Source organism: Varroa jacobsoni, unplaced genomic scaffold (assembly GCF_002532875.2).
Source record: "Varroa jacobsoni isolate VJ856 unplaced genomic scaffold, vjacob_1.0 scaffold_602, whole genome shotgun sequence".
NCBI lineage: Eukaryota > Metazoa > Arthropoda > Arachnida > Mesostigmata > Varroidae > Varroa > Varroa jacobsoni.
Genome location: NW_019213504.1, coordinates 1 through 17,069, shown reverse-complemented (window position 1 = coordinate 17,069; position 17,069 = coordinate 1). Strand labels below are relative to the sequence as shown.

The window sequence follows — 17,069 nt, the reverse complement described above, 5'->3', positions numbered from 1 at the left end:
GCGAGACAGCAAACGGAAGTACTCTAATTAAGTAGTATTTTATCGGGCTGTAAATCTAAGATGCGTAATTATAGACCCGACCTACGCACTATGTACTGAGACAATGGAGCTGACACTCCTAGTAATGCTACGATGCTAGCACTTTCAGGATACCTATGTTCAACGCTTTGGCTGTCAGTGTTTGACTCCGTGCCTGATATTGACCATTAAGTGAAACCATACGTAAAACAAGGGCTGGAATATAATCTGCCGACTTGTCTGACGAAACATTGTCCATTTTAGCTATAGCGAACCGGCGTCAATAGCCATTGTCGGTTATGATACAGTAATTATGCCAGAGCGTCATCTATTCTTGGTGAAAACTAGCTCTAGATACGATGCTAGTTATCGACTGCACGATCCACGTAATTTCCAGCACAAAACGTTTTTTCAAACTCCATATAGGGAATGTACGATAAACAGCTAGCATAAAACACTGATTTGGCTTCTCTATATGTTTACTTATGCACAGTAAAATGAGGAAAAGGGAAAAAGCTCCCGGAACGCGTAATGCTATTCTAGCAGACGACAAAGACGTCAACATAAACATGGCCACAGAAGGAACCGCTATAGTTGGCAGAAGGAATTGATCCTTTGGTTTTTGTGCTGTGCACGTGACGGCAAACGTATAGTCTCCTTTACGAGCGTCTGTAACCATTCGCTAAGCAACATCTAACAGTCAAAATTACAGTATGTCGACTCGGACTGAATCAAGGCAACTGTCTGCAATCGTGTAAATAGTAACTGAATAACCCGTCGCTTTAATTACGGTCCAGACCCCAGTAGTGCTGCGTTATCACAATGCTTTGCGCAGTTCGCGTGCTGCAACAACGCTGGTTCGTGAGCAAAGCGAATTGTCGATCAGAGCGGTCGCGGCTGTATCGCGCGCCGCAATAGCTTAATAATCATGAGCGGTCGACATGCAGAAACCAATTCCTTTGCATTGCTTAATCCGTGCCAAAGTCGGCATATAGGAACGGCACAGTAGAGCCCCTATTCTGACAAGCAGACACATCCATCGTAAAGGCCAAACAGACTGATTGATACTGCTAGATAGAGGTGGACGAACAAAGCGACACTACACGTCTTTTTCGCAAAACTAGAATGCCAACTCTTGTAAAACAATACAGTAAAGCTATTAGCATTATCAGAACTGTTGGGTTCTAACGAACCCGCTAGTATCGTTTTGACTATTGCTGCCTATGGAGGGTTTTGCTACTGCTAGGAAAGAAAGAGGGTTGTCGAAGTGCGACTAGAAATATTGCTAGTTGCTGAAGATTGACCGGCGAAGACCGAGCAAAGTGAATATTGAAGACCAGCGGCAAGCATGAACCCGTCAAAGGATGTGCGTGCTAAAGACTGGTAACGTGTGTTTCTTTCAGTACGTATATCGACCAGCCTGAGTATACGAAAGTTACTGGTCTACAAAAAGTATTATTGGTGGGCAAGGCAGACAAAGAGCGCGAAGGGCAATGTGACAATAAGTTGATTAAAATCTAGTACGAATGTTTTTATAATTTTTTTAATGATCTCAGCTGTTTTTATTCTGTGAGGAAGTTCTCGAAATTACCTTTTTCGTATAGCATTAAGGACTTGCCCTCACTAAAGGCTTGATCAGAGTGGGTCATGCTCTACTTGAAATGACATGCGATAGCCGTGCAGGCCACGCCGCTCTCTGTTTTTGCATTTGATGCAATTATACTTTTAAACAAAGAGTGACAAAGCGTTCAGTGTGGCATACCAACCGTGACGGTTGGTATGCCACACTGAAACGAGTACTTTTTCACCATGTATATATACTCTGGTCATTTTAGTCCTAAGATTAAAGATTAAGACTAAAATTAGTATACAGCTGTTGTTGAAGTTTGTTTTCTACCAGGAAAATTTCTAGTCAAAATGGCGCCCGTGGGATTTACTGTTGTGGTATAGAAACCGAGACTGAGAGCAAGCCAAAAGGTATGACGGGTATTATGTCGTAACGTAGCCACTCGACGTTATAATAGTAATACATATGTAAGTTACTAATTTTTAAATGTTGTACAGGGTTAATTACTAGCAATTGATGGGAAACTCATTTATTTCTACTTCATCCGAAGAAGATTTCTATATCTATCGTGGCATAACGAATTCTCACAATGCCTAGAGTTTCATCACAAAATACACTGGTTTAGGACCCAGGATAGATTTGTGAAATGATTCAGCTCTAAATAGGGGCGCCTATCTAAGTCAGCTCGTAAGCTATATCGATTCTATTTACTCTATGACTCGAGAGCCTATTTCACTGTTTATGACCATGTTTGTTTGTCCAGGTTTCAGGGCGCTTGGCGGGCACTAACAACGGGTCGAATATGCATGTAGGCCACCATCATGCATTAACTCTTGCTTGAATTTAGTCGCGGCGTTCTCTTATAGATCTACGTTAACTGTTAACCGTCGAAAAGTGCACGAATGTCTCTCCCCATCGACGTTCTTAACCTATATTTTTCGTGTTATTCGTGCGTTTGACTATTTGCTAGCAGCTGCTGTGTCTAACTGTTTGGAGTTTTATACCTGGTTATTCTATTTTCGTTACACATTGATTCAGACGACTGGCTTTTTTCAATACGAAACAAAATTTGTCATCGCCCCGTGTTGAACCTAGACTACTTCGCATGTGTTGAAGTTTGGTAGGCAAATACTTCATCACTGTGCTATTACGGGAAAAGTCGCTGTGTCGGACTCCTCTCTTTCTTGGTTCTAACTGGCATCTAACATTTTTGCATGATGCAAATCTTGCTCGTTTCGCTCACTACTACACAGGACATGTGGTGAAATTGCAATTACGTTTATAACTGACTAGTCTGAGTTTTACCGATACTTTTGAGAAATCATTACTTTTAAAGGAGCACGAGTGCATAGGCTGATCTATTAAGGGTTAAGAAAAGGATAACTCCAAAGAATGTTAAAAAATACATTTTCGACTAATGGAATAATGTAAAGCGTAAGAGCAATGAGTCACCAGTAGCGAACAGTCACTCTTATCATCGACAAGGTTTAATAAATTAGCCATTTCGTAATTACGTCTGTCATTGTTGTTTCACGTCAGTTCTATGGGAGAGTTATTGAGATGATTGGTAATAGCAATTGATTTTTTCTGCCGTCAGTTATTATGTGCAGCTTCGAAGTATACACGACTCCACTTTCAGTATGTTATTTGGAAGCTACCGACAACTATACATTTGTCTATAAACTATAATATCTCAGTACGGACGATACCGCTGGCCGCCATGGTGCCTGCAAACGCTGTTCTGGGGCTATCTTCAAACGTGGAAAGCGAGAAAGATGTTGCTGTTGTCAATTGGCAAGCAAGCAATAGAACACTTCTCTATGGTAATGAAAAAGCAAACTTCCTTCTTGGAAGAAAGCGCCCGGTCAGTCGGCTCCATCTTCACCGCAGATCTTCTCAACATGAAACTCTAGCTATCTATAAAGAATTAATCCGAATCGACTTTAAAGAGTCATTAGGAGTCCGACAAATGATCAGACAAATGGACAGGGGCTTTTGGTGGTACATATAGACCATATAAGTGGATAGTTGAGTCGATGATATATTCTTCATAGACAAAAAGCAAAAACAATAATTTCCATTATTTACATCTATTGAAATTGAATGGTGAAAAGTAGATTTGCAGGTAGGAGCGACCCCGCTCTAGAGTTTGCCAAAGATAAACAAAGCGGCCGCTCAACATACTTGCAATAAGAAAAGGTAGACTTACGATATAAGTAGCATATGATTGCAAGGCGAAGAAGTCAATTTCTTCCGGCAAACTTGCTTAACATCCCATGCCCCGCTGTTAACCTATTTCTGGCCCACCCTATAGATAATAGATCTATTTGCCAATCTGTCGTGCCGTACCGTAATGACCGGGTGAATCCTGTCTATGGCCAAGCTGTTGCTGTTGTAACATAAAATGGTGGTGTGTGGATCCGCCGTGGATCGGATGGTGCACGGAGTCCATTTCGAGACTCGAACCCGATGAATGATGCGGTTGATGTCTTCGATGTGGCGGCCGGGGCCCGCTGCCGTCCGAACTGCCTCCCGCCGAATTCGAATGCCTGTGTGTATAGAGTGGACTGCGCAACGGACTCCCTGCCCCACTCCCTGAAACATGGGTAAAAACGAAAAGCAACATTTATGTTGAAGATATATCGAAACCTAGTAGATAAATACGGAAAGTTAGTGTCTGAAGCCCAATGCCAAACAGCAGTGCCGTGTGTAAAACTTAGAATGTTCAAGGTAATGTTACATTTACTGTGAGTTTACTTCATCCTTCTACATGATAAAGACAGTGCGTTCTAAAAGTAAGAACATGAGCATGTTAAGATGATCAAATCTTGTCTTGACAAGAGGCAGAATTCGTTTGAAGTTTTTCAACAGTAGCCTTCTAGCACTTCGTTGGAGGCTAGTATAATTTGATAAAATATCTGTTGGCAGAACAAATGGATTAATCCCATAAATTTCTTCCCCAAAACTAAGCTTTCCATTCGAATCAGTATACATTAGAAACGGTAGATGGAAAGGTCATCTCGTTTCACTAACATTCGTAACTGATATAATCCTTAGATGAATGATGGTTGCTAAGATGGCTCACTACGTACAGAGAAAAGTGGCGTATTGCTACTCGATTTTTAAATATCTATGCATGCAACGTAAACCAATATAAGGTTATTAAAAATGAGAAAAAAACATTGAGCTCATTAAACACATTCATTAAGACAAAATTCTAGAAAACCCTAAGCAAAAAAAATCTAGGATAGGGAGTACTTGTTTAGCTTTGGCGAACCTTGTAAAAGCCCATAAGATTTCGCTTTCTAACAATTCATAGTTATCAATCAAGTTTACTTAACATGCAATTTGCATGAAGTAATCGTCAGTGCACACTGTACACATGTACGCACTTGAATAATGATAAATCTATAAAAAAAAAATTGCACACACTTTCTTTTCGAAGTTATTGGTCAGTTAATCAGAAGGCTTTGTCACATCACAAATAATGGTCCTAAAAAGCAATTATAACACAGATTTGGGAAGAAAAAGCTGCGACTTCTCTATTAAGGTTACCTGCGGCTCAGGGAACTATATTTATTGTTATATTTTAAAATAAATAATATTATAGGCTGTCTGTAAGCAGATATAGTTGATAAACGTTACGTGTTTTGCAGGTAAAAGAACGGGACACTTCGTAATATTTGAGGTGATATTGACCTGATAACAATGGCAGTTATAAACCGACTAGTCGTGAAAAATCAATGGACACGTTGCGCACGGCTCACTTCAGTATTGGTTTCAACAGGATACAAACGCATTTATATTTGTTATTATTTATCAAGCTAGCTTGCCGAATTCGTGTACTGCTCGATTCATAATCCACTCATCTAGTTTGTGTGCTATGCTTGTCAAAGCTCGAGAGTAGTCACATAACAAGAAACATGCTTTTCGCGGAGTTTGGACCCTCCTGTCCTTCTTTTTCTTATAATGCAATATATATTTAGTTAACTGGTTTGGCGTATGAGTGGCTTAAGAAAGTTTCGTTACGAAAGCAACGCGAGCTTATCAGTTAAAGCGAATTTGAATATATTAATTGAAGATAAACGAAACATTTCTATGTATATAAATGAAATAGTAAGTGGCTTTACGTTAAAGCTTGGTTACGTATGTCGAACGGTTTCCCCTCGGAACGGATAAGACCGGGTGGCGAAGGGACTGATAACAACAAAGCTAACCTGCAGTGCCATCTGTATTCATATTATAGTTTTAATATCATCTGGGACAAGACACTAATCTAAACGATTTAAGCGATCACGACCATTATAAAACTGTGCCTCTTAACTATGTCAGCATCATCATTTGGACGTTACACATAACTACAATAGATTTGTGACAAATACTTTTCACTATAAATAACAATATAGTATATCCATTATACGGAACGACAGTGCTTTTTCGTAGGCGTATTTTTGCTGGTAAGAAGAGAACATTTAGCTGCTTGTCGAGTCCTACTTCTGTGGTAGCTGTCGCAGCATGATCCTGCGTTGTGGCGGCAGCAAACACAAAGCGAGATGTCGACATTTGCGTAAGTCGGTTCTGTTCTAACAGGACTTTTCGTTTCAATAGCTTGTTTGCGCACAGGCGCCATCATACGAGGATAGTAACAATTGTCCGTACAGTTTTCACTAGTCCCACTTTGTTTCGCATCGCCTGCCATCGTTTTGTCGTGCTTTCCGTGAAACAGCGACGCTTCATCCTTTGCATACACGCTTTGTTGCTCATCGCCTTTCTGGAGCGGTTTCAATAGGGACTGCGGTAAAAATGCTTCTGTTTGTTGATTTGGCAACTGTTGTTGAGGGTTGACTATCGCAGCTACTCTATCAAGTTCTTCGTAGTCGTTCATAGGCACCCACCAACAAAGAACTCCTCGGAGAACATAGTACAGAGTGCACATCAATAATGATAGTAAACCACAGTCGGGTCACATATAGATTCGCAGAGAACTCCTGTACTTTTCAGAGGGGTTGTACGAAAAACTCTATTCCAGACGCTGGCAAAGAGGATGGTAGAGTTCTTGCAGCTTCAGATATCGGATTCTTGAAAAAACAGCCACGAACCGTTAAAAAAGGCACGAAACTGTACAATATATGCGCTCCTTTCAATGCAGCTTGACGCGTTAAAGATGATAGAGTCCGTTTTTGTTGGCAACTCCTGAGTCGACAGCGTTGAATATCTCTGTTTAATACTGCGCCAAATCATCTCATTACGATGCTCTTCCCTTTGGCGTTTGCTGAGGTCCGGGAAGTCCTGAACTATCTGGCATCCACCGGCGCCGAAGTGTGTGTCATCTGCGCACTGCCACCGACTGCTAGCGGAGCAGGGGGTGAATAAAACAGCCTTTTCGCTCGACGGCGATGTTCGTGCAGCAACGAGACATCTTGGCACCACAACGGTATCCCACTAACAGTAGCCATAGAAGGTTGTTCTTGTGGCCAGCATTGGTCTAGTTAGCGGACACAATGTCTCAACAGCACTCATCGGACGAGACAAGGATTTCGTGGCGGTCGCAGATGGCAACAGACTGTTCAGAAAGCCGAAAAATATTCTCGATATTTGACCACCTTGACTTCGTTCATCTGCTGTGCTTGACAGTATCTATTAAATCTGGTTGGATACATGTTCCTGTTCTTGCAAGGGGGTATTTTCGTGCTGTCTGCTAGTATATTCTTCTATCAGAGGAAAAGGTGTTGGAGGGGTAACTGAGTTGGGGGCATGACGAGCGGATGAGGCCTGCCAATTTTCAGCGATTTCTTCCCAGATTCGGTGCCGTACAGTTAATATAATAGTAGTATATAAAATGTTGTGCGAAATGAACCTTTTTTCCCCCCAACCTAGCCTGACATTATTTGACTTATACACAGGAATAGATATGGGAAAACAGAGTCAGTTTGATTTGTCCGCGTGCTGTGAAACATCCTAATCTTTGAATGCAAATCAGTTAGCTGATGACTAGATCAATGCCTCAGCACTGCTGGCATTAGCTAGGCCATTTGAAAGTATATCCTGATTTGTTACTTAATGCTTGAAGTAACGGGTTGATATAAGCAAAAAAAAAACATTCCCATATAGCCACTGACCTTGTAGCTTATGTGCACATATAGTTTTTCCTCACATAAAAATTATTCGTCCTACTTCGTTTTGTTAAATGTTTTAGTTATTCGGCTCTGTGAGCTCAATTCCAATGTTAATACAGTCAAAGTGATTTTGCCATTGTGCTTCTTTGTGTTATACACGTGCAAGATGCGCAGCCAAAAGTACGATTGAGTATTCTTTTACTATCTGTGCTAACGATAAACCGTTTATATGAAGCACTCGTTCTTATACTTACTACCACTGTGATAATGCCAGCAGCTGCTACCGAAATACCACCAAAAAACCAATAAAGCCTAAGTACGCTGGTATTGACTCATGCACATATATAATGATCTCACAAAATAACTTAGTGTAAGTCTTTAACCAATCAAATATAGTAACATTTCAAACATGCACGCAACTCAAAACTTGTGTTTTACGAATAAGCCAAAGCGGCCGACGTATAGAGTCAAGCCAGGCAAATATCTGCACAGAATTTTTTACTCAGTCAATCCATAATTCATACTGCCGACGGTAAATGGTCTGCATCGGCGCATTCGAATAGGCTCTATCATGCGGGATCGATGTGGCGTACCATGGTGATGTTGTGTGCCAGGAGTATCCTCGTCGATCCGCTGGTAAAGCTCCTCCCGGACGCGGGCGGGACTGCGGTGGCTCATCTCATTGCATTCGGATGTTCTTCACAACACGCCTCGTTTAGGCCACATTAACTGTAGTCAGGAGCCTTCGTTGCTACTGTCGTCGCAGCTTCTGCTATGGCTCTCGTGTCGCACTATTGCAACATCGACTAATGATGCTTCGACTACCTCACCTTTTGTTAAACAGCCCGTGAGAGCCGAAGGATTAACTTCACAGCGCCAAGCAATGCTGTTGTACGCACTTTTACTCCTTGCGTAGCCGACTCACGTAAATTTACATACACAATACAGAAACACTTACAGACACACGTTTCCTGGCACTGAGGCGCAACAATGCTCACGAGAAACAAAACGGAAAAAGCATACCGCACGGACTTCGATGCTGCACGTTAGAGTGAAGCGAGCGACGCACACACAACGACTGAACCGCAATATCTCAACCCAGCTTGTTTCGGCTCTCCAAACGGCTTACGATAATCGTTACCTGGCAGGGTAACAACGCAGGAAGCTTACAGCAACACAGCTTGTCCTAGAGCTACTGCCATGCAGTCCTGTCGTGGTAATAGCAGGGATTGCAATTGTACTAGACACGAACTACAGGAAGCTTCTATGGTAAAATACTATGGTAGCAATACAGCTGGTACCTGAACTCCCGATAGATTGGCGTTGCTCACTGCAGCTGCTATTGCAGCAGGACAACACCGTTTGAAGCCGTGTTTGCTCTGGCTTATGCTGCTGCAATACTTATTGGCAGTACACCGACGCTGCCGATGATAAAGTCACGAAGTTTCGTGTGTTTTTTGTAGTCCCCTGTGCTCACGTTGTCCACCGCTAGTCGCATTCGTAGCGCTCGTGCTGGTGACGGTGATGAAGACCTGAGCGATGAGAAGCTGTACCGCATCCGCTAAGCTAATCCTCATGGGTGGGTGCCTAATTGGGTCGACCTGATCGAGCACGACGTCCGGCAACAACAACAACAACAACGATTTGTTGCCAATTTTCAATCGGCGAAGCGACGTACACAACAACACAAACCCAGTACGGACACCAACTACTCTCGTCCCGGAGCCGTTCACTCCTGCACTGCTTAGACTGCACTTGGTTCTCCAGCAACAGCTACTGCTAGCCGAACCGCTGCTGCTTGTGGACTAGACACATTTTACTATTGCGGCAGCATCAGCAGCAATAGTCATAACAACACTACCGCTAGCGCCAGCCAGACTTCCACCCGTGCACTCGTCGTTAGTGAGCGAATGGGTGAGCGGGTGCAAGCGAGCAGCGCTGCAGTTCGCCTAGGAGAACAGCGTTGGGCCGGCGAGAATCGTCTGCTTCGATTGTCTGTCCGTGTGTATCCCAGTTTGGCCGCTGTGTCCCAGCAACGGTAATAGTCGATTCGACGAGGAATAGCAACGGGCTCATTTGGGTTTGCGGGTAAAACGCCTTTTGAGCACATGCTCACTTCCCTTCCAAGTTCGGTCACGACAAACGATGTACTGCACACTTGTCGTCTGCTGGCCGCTGTCGCTGTCGCTATCGCTGGCTGAAATCATGTCCCTAAATGGCGATGGACTATACGATAGTCCCCGCAGATTAGAGGATAGTGTTGTCTACAGCAGTTACTGTGTGTATTTATTCAAACCAAACTTCATCGAAATTGATTTTACCATAAATCGCGTACGCCCATTTTCGGTGCTGCAGTAAAAGCAACGCCGCTGTGCTAACACCTGCTCTTTAGTAGGGGCTATCGTTCACTACGACTGAAGCAATATGCGACATGGGGCTTAACTGTGTTCGTGTATGCTTTCTGTAAATAAACGAACCAGTCGTTGGCAGGTGAATTAACTGGCGGGGAGAAAACGAAGCGGAAAGGAGATATATAAATCACTGATAGTTGGAACGGAAACATCGCGACGGTACTCATACAGATTTTCCTTATCGTGACACAGATTGAAAATGCTTTTCCTCTCCGCTACTTTCCGGCTTCGACGAAAAAGGTTGTCGCATTTGCTAACCGGAAAGTTATTAAAGCAAATGTTCAATTGAACATTTAACAATTCAACATCCACCGATGTACTGAAGGTGTCAACTCGGTATTAGTACATTAGGTTCTGCATTAGGTGGATCTCTGGAAGCAGACGATAAATTTAAATAAAATAAACGATAAACGAGATTTTTACTTCAGGATAACTTAAAAAAAAAAAACTTTCTATGTTTCTATGCAGTGCGCAAAAGTTAAGCTGAGACATACGAAAATAGTATATGTAAGGGAGAAGTGAATTCACTAGAATGATTTGATTCAAAGTGAATTAATTCAATTTTTATAGATAAATACTTCACCAGGTTGAAATATTCTCTAGGTATTTTTTACACGATACGTTGTGTTGTTAAGGTTAACTTAAGCAGTAGAACAAATTTTCGAAATTTCTCGAAGTTTTAGGTAACTTTTGCAGTGCGCTGTGCCGAAATCGCCACAGCGACGGTCTCTAGACATTTGTATAGGCGTTGTCCGCTATAACGCAAGATTGCTAGCACGCTATAGAGCGTGCTTTGCATTCAGTTAAACAGAATAGTTACCTATGGTAGGCCAATGCTAAGTTAGCATTTATGCAGATGCGTAACGTACATCTTTTGTTCACTGTACGAACTCAAAATTCGAAGTGTATCAGCATAACGACATAAGTTTTTTGAGAACTGCATAAAGACAACAAGGATCATTGAGGTCGACGGGTGTTCTCACAGCGCGCGTACATATTGGTTCAAGGAATATCAGTTTGCCTCAGGCGATCACTCGTAATTTGATTTTAATAATTACGTACTTTTATTCATAGCAACGATATCAGTCTTTTTAATCACCTACGTTGAGCAGTTCTGTTACGCGCACCTCGGAGAGAGGGGTGATTTTACTGTGCTTAAAACGGAGGAATGCCGGCAGGTCAGGCCCGTTCCGACGTTTTGGAGAATCTGGATAGCCCTAAAGAAAGAACCTATTGGTCCAGTAAGAACACTTTTTAAATGTACACCATTGTCCTTAGCGCTTTATATATAAGGCATGTGCTTGGTGTGGCAAAGGATCCGTGATAAACAGGTAATGCATTTGTTAGCTTGAAATTTACTAAAATATCTAATGGACGGACTTCGAATGGTATTGAAGCTCGGAATAGATTGCAAAGGGATGTTGCTATTTCCAGCTCAGACGACATGTATGGCAGCTGGCTCGATATGATCCAAATCCAAAGCATTAGAGATTTCATTAGACGTGCTAATACGGGTGCCGTGAAGCTGCTTTTGTCAAACTTTGGGCAGGCTTGAGATTCACACAAAGAAGAGCTCAGATAACATTGCCCTGTGAGTAAATGACATGGGTAAGTAGAACCTGTGAAGTGTTACAGAGCGTATGAATCCAAGGCGCAATTGGCTCTCAAATATGAGCTTCGAAAGCACAGACAGCGGTATCAGCTGTTTGGATTCGTGCACGGCTAACAGCTAATATAAGTTCTACTAATATAAGTTATATTAGTGGCAACCTTCGTAATTGAAAGGGAGACTTGTAGCTATAGTTTGGCGGAAATTACCGTGCGCAAATGTTTTTCGGTAATTTCAAATAGTAAAATCTGGCAAAGATCAGTTTATCGTCCTCTGAACAGTAAAAACCCGTGTGATATATTCATAGTACGATACTTACGGGATAGTTAATTACCCTGTCAGTTTCACTTAGAATGATGTCTACGATTCGATACCGAGCAAATTTTTGTGTTGTTTGTGTACGATTATTAATGTTTGGCCGCAATTTATGTATTTACTTGAGAAATCATTATGCTGACCATTGAAAAAGAGCTCTACTCGTGTTGACTATTAGCCACATAGTAGTACATCATATTTGTTTTTCCTAGAAACAAATATATAGTCCTGATAAGAGTAAAACGTATCATCTTTTGACTATAATATGTTGTAATGAGTTGGGGATTACTAGAACAATTCGCAGGGTTCGCGTGAAAGCAAAGTGATAGCGTGTTTCAAATTCATAAGGTGGTCTAGCTTCAAAGGCGAACGTAGGCAAAAGGGCTAGCCGTCTGAAGCAATATTTAACGGAAGTCAAATTCGGGAAGTTGAAGTTGACTCACAGGCATAGAACTACTCAGATGGCATTAATGAAAAACGTGAGACGCAATGCGAATTTCGCATCAAAGACATGCCTATGTCGTGCTAGGACTAACACTCAGCTGGGGTTCGGTAGGGGGTTTTCATTCAGGAATACTCATGCACATTCAGATTTTAGGAAACGTCTTAAGACGAATATTTTATTTTGACCAAAACCAGGAGTTGGCTGCATTTTGCGCTAGTGCAAAAGGAGAATCCTAGAGTGTCTGCATTTGAATTTCCACAAAAAGGCTACATATAGCATTTTGCATTGTTTACTGATAAACAGTATCCAGGACAATTGGTGTCATTCTCGAGAACTAGTATTTCAATCACATTTGACATTTACAGATTCCGAGCAAATACGTAGCTCAATTTGTAATTCTGTTTAGGACAGCTGCAATCGAGGACATTTTGCCATTTTTACCTATGCTGAATCAGTGAAGCTCATTCAATGTTGAAATGGAAGGCAATGTTCAGGCAGGAATACTTGATAAAACATTGACTATGTACATATTTGTATAAAATTCGGCCGTGTTTTTACATTTTAGGGCACCAGGCTGCCAATCCAGGCTAGAACGGTGGCTGTGAAGCACGTTCGTGATGCTTTGAGATTTTAAATTATACCGCGTGAAGTTTTCGGCAAAATTTCGTCGTTGATAGGCAACGTGACTGCCGCTTACTATGGAGGAATTTTCCCAGGATCTTAGCGTAGCTCTCGAAGAAGCGAATCAGCAAGAGTCTGACTCTTGCACTGAGCAAGTGAGTAGAATGTTATGAAAATAGTAACATTAATTATGATTAACAACAAGGTTAGTCAACGAAGTTTCAGTGTTAAAAGTTTAATACAAGAGCTTGCTCTCGTAAGGTCAGCAACGACATATACGTAATGGGAATGATTTATTTGAGACCTTTTATTACTATGATCGTTACTCTAGTCGCAAAATATGGCAAGCGACCTCACTGTTCTACACGAATTAGTTACACATTTAGGTTATAATGTGTTTTCCCACTTCACTCTGTTATAATGATTATTTCCATTGTTACAATGAAGGTTATGCAGAAACCTCGTCGACCACGACGACGCCGGGTACGAAAGGGCGTCTGCGACGTAAAGGGCGTAATTGACATTAGTGCTGCCGGAGGTTTAGGCGGACAAGAAACCGATGGGAGTCAGTCCGGTGAGCCTGATGGAGATGGCGCTGATAGAGGTTCGACATCGACGTCCACCCAGTCACAACAACAACCATTCAAAAGCAATCGATCAAAGCGGAATCCTCGAATGCAGGTACATCTTTGCAATAGCTAATCGGAAATCAGCAGCAGAGTATCTACCAAAATATCAATTCAATGATACCAATCACATATTAATACTTTTTTGTTTCTTTAGTACTTCTAGGTACATTTAATTAAGGGTAAAGTGTTATTAAATTAAAGCGGCAGGTAAAATTAGAAACACGTTTAATTTCTATCCGTAATGCCAAAGCTAACGCTTTACGTAAACAATCATGTGCTTTTTTTTCGTGAATTATCTTGTATGCAGTCAGAATTACCTCAGTGGAGTTGATCCGAAATTGAACAGCCCCCAGAGAACTGCTGTGGTCGGATTTCCATGACGGATAGCTCAGAACGGTGTTGTGGGTTTTTTTTTTTCAGGAAAATTGAAGTCTGCGGCTGTAAATTAACCTGAGATTACGTTGGAAAAAGCATAAGTCACAGATCTTGATCACAAGCAATGCTTTTCCACGTGATCGAGTAAAATTATCGGCTTGTTCAGGGAGTACTCGTCTAAAGAGCGAGCCTCTTTATAATTTAAATTTTTGTTAGGAGGTTCCCGTCATCAGAAATTAAAACAGGATACCCCAAAGCGATCGCAATATTGGAAGTGTCATATAGGGGGATGCGATAGGCCGTTATTCAGGCCGTTATTTCAGTTCTTTGGCATAAGGGAATAGCATAAAACCTTCAGATATTGTAAAGTATGTTTTCTTTACTATAATGCCTCTATCATAATCTTACAGTATTTCGTGAAATCAAAACAAACCTGTTAGCTATAGTCCAAGTTTATTTTGTATCCTTCAGCGCAACGTTGCGTAAAATTAGACCTGACGAATTGTTACGATTCGAGTCTAGAAAACCTAAAATTAGCTTTTTATGCTACCAGCCATCAAAAACCACCACCACCTAAACGCCGTCTCCAGGAGCCAATATAAAATATTTTGGGGATGCTCAATTTCCGCCTAAGGTTTATTAAACTAATTCTGATTGTCTGGAGTACGATCCCCAGAAATTAAATTAAACCTTTACATTTTTGGCTGCCGGGTTCCATTTTATAAATAATCAGGCTACAGAGGTCGTACGAAATACGGATCTGACCTCTCCGTTAAGGGATAATAAGCGTTTCTGATCTTGTGGAACTTTCTGATGTGCAAATTTAACTCTGTGCAATGTTGTTGAAGCGATCGAACCATACTTAAATAAAATTTTAGTTATTCTGGAGAACACTACAATATTAAGACGCGTACATCATCCTTTTTGCAGATTTTTGTTGTTAGGTTATAGATCTAAGGCCGGCCGTCGCTAATCTCTTGTGAGCGCTAACACACTGCTCTGAGTGGATAGATGTCTGCTTGCTATAATAAATCTGTCCTCTTATTTCTTTCCTCATTTCTTTTTGCCTTTATTCCAAACAGGTCGAGGTGAACGAGCGACCACTGGGTAGTCTGGCTGTCGCCGACGACGTCGAAATGACAAACGTAATGCATCAGGGAGCAGGTCTACAGGGAACCACAAACGACTGCCCTATGGAGGGGGCATTTTCTTCGTCTTCCTCTGATTTACCATCGGAGTGTGGTGGGTGTTGTGGATGTTCGTCAGAGGCGGATGACGAGCAGACCGATTTTCCACACAGTGAACCACCGCCGCCGAAAATGGCGGCATTACTTGTGGACCATCCTGTGATTAACCGGCCCGGGCCAGGTGGACGGGCTATTGGAGAGCATGGTCGACATCATGGCGTGGGGCAAAGCGGATCCGTTGGATCGCATCATTTGGGCGGATTATCGATTGGATTAAGTCATCATCATCATCATGTGGCAAGTCATCTTGCATTAACGAACGAGTTCCGCCGGCGAGTGCACTCGGCAGGTGAGGATTTTGCCAAGATGAGTAAGTCAAGAATGGGTAACGAAATTATAAGAGTGCATATTGCATTCGTCATATTGTATTCAGAAAATTCATCGAAGAACAACGATACTGTATTTAGATGACATTAATATGGTTAAAATATGCGTACCTATCTATGTACAAGTAGTTCATATATCAACAGTACGTACGTATGTGTCTTTGAGGATTTCATTAGTGTCTGAAGAAGTTCTAATTGCCTAGCTAAATTCATTCTTTATAAGATGTCCTTAAATAACGTTACAGCAAGAATGTACGTGATCTTACTTTATATATGTTTGTGTGGGTGGGGGAAAGAGAGAGAGCCTGAAATAGAAGGTATATTATGGTCATATGTCTAAAACCAAAATGTTCTAATCAACTCAAGATTATGCCTCTTCTTTTTTTGCAGGGAACCGAGCAGGTGGAAACTGTTCGGAACAGGCCGGTGGCCGGAAACGTCGTCGTCGATGTTGTCCACTTGTAACAACAACTCCAACGACAACAGGCGGCGTAAGTTCGTGCGGTGTTGGGTCGCCTTCTGTATGCGATTCATCACCCGCCCTTAAACTTGTGTCCGGCTGCACAAGAGACCAGCCGACCATGTAATTCGTCGTTGGAAAGGCACATCTATTTTATATGTAGTTCCATAGAAATGAGAAGAAAAGCAATGACGGTTCAATCAATAGACCGATGTTATGCGAACTCACAAAAATCTGTTCGAACAAAAATCTGGGACCAGTGGAAAAACGAGCTGCCTGTTAGATGGCGTCTGATACGACAAGAGTTGTCAATGTAGTATTTTTTAATATTATATATATATATAATTGAGTCTTCCTAAGCTATAGTATACTAATAGGGGGAATCATGTTGGTCCGATTGTGCGACACAACTGTAATTTACTTCAACTAAGTGAGCACAAAACACGGGTAACTTATATTACTGAATTAAGTGATTAACACTGTAGTAAAATAGGAGTCCATATTTGATCTTAGAACCACATAACTTCGAAATTTGATAAGAGCCATGACGAACTTTTTCTAAAACTGGATGTAATATACTTGAGCTTGTTTTGTTTGGGGTATACTAACCTGTTCCTATAGGGTTTCAATTTTAGGATCAGTAAAAGGCTTTTTGAGTATTATACCCCGTGGGCTAGTTGTAACGAGGACCATAACCGTGTTCTAGCATAGCCATACCCAAGCAAACACACACAATAACTGTTATTAGCTAATCATTTTATTATTATTATTACAGTTAAGATATAAGATATTATACACCTAATATCCATAAAGTGTTCTTGTGGTAGACAAAGCGCTATTGCTCGTGCTGTGTAAGAAACATTGTACAATATTATATATTATTTATTGTGTAAAAATCTGTGTAACGTATGTTATACGGAAAGCGTATAT

The 17,069-nt window shown here is 41.5% G+C and overlaps 2 protein-coding genes and 1 long non-coding RNA gene across 17 annotated transcripts in view; 2 read left to right on the top strand and 1 right to left on the bottom strand.

Moving 5' to 3' along the window:
* The window catches only part of LOC111261858 (uncharacterized), a 73,050-nt gene extending 62,500 nt beyond the window's left edge, over positions 1-10,550 (bottom strand). For 7 of the 13 annotated variants that reach the window (XR_015311705.1, XR_015311707.1, XR_015311704.1 and 4 more), the window contains exons 1-2: positions 8,295-10,550; positions 3,935-4,180 (exon numbers count right to left, since the gene is read on the bottom strand). Coding sequence is in view for 5 of the 13 variants with exons in the window: in XM_086968867.1 (XP_086824993.1) it covers positions 3,935-4,180; positions 8,295-8,379 (331 nt within the window). In the remaining 8 variants the exon portion in view is untranslated. The remainder of the gene's footprint in view (positions 1-3,934; positions 4,181-8,294) is intronic. The other 6 variants (XM_086968867.1, XM_086968871.1, XR_015311710.1 and 3 more) reach the window with 5 other exon arrangements.
* LOC111261862 (uncharacterized) lies at positions 422-6,002 on the top strand. Its single transcript, XR_002681251.2, has 2 exons — positions 422-1,420; positions 5,242-6,002. It is a non-coding gene; the product is annotated as an uncharacterized LOC111261862 (long non-coding RNA).
* Positions 10,551-11,336: 786 nt separating the features above from the next.
* On the top strand, positions 11,337-17,063 carry LOC111261865 (uncharacterized). 3 transcript variants are annotated; one of them, XM_022835694.2, is made up of 5 exons: positions 11,337-11,443; positions 13,047-13,257; positions 13,550-13,783; positions 15,189-15,642; positions 16,070-17,063. In XM_022835694.2, the coding sequence occupies exons 2-5, from the start codon at positions 13,180-13,182 to the stop codon at positions 16,264-16,266; spliced, it is 963 nt and encodes a 320-aa protein (XP_022691429.1). In that variant the 5' UTR covers positions 11,337-11,443; positions 13,047-13,179; the 3' UTR covers positions 16,267-17,063. The 3 variants fall into 3 exon arrangements, with proteins under 3 accessions (XP_022691429.1, XP_086824991.1, XP_022691428.1); XM_086968865.1 differs by lacking the exon at positions 11,337-11,443 and adding an exon at positions 11,528-11,703; XM_022835693.2 differs by lacking the exon at positions 11,337-11,443 and adding an exon at positions 11,528-11,720.
* The last annotated feature ends 6 nt before the right edge of the window (positions 17,064-17,069 follow it).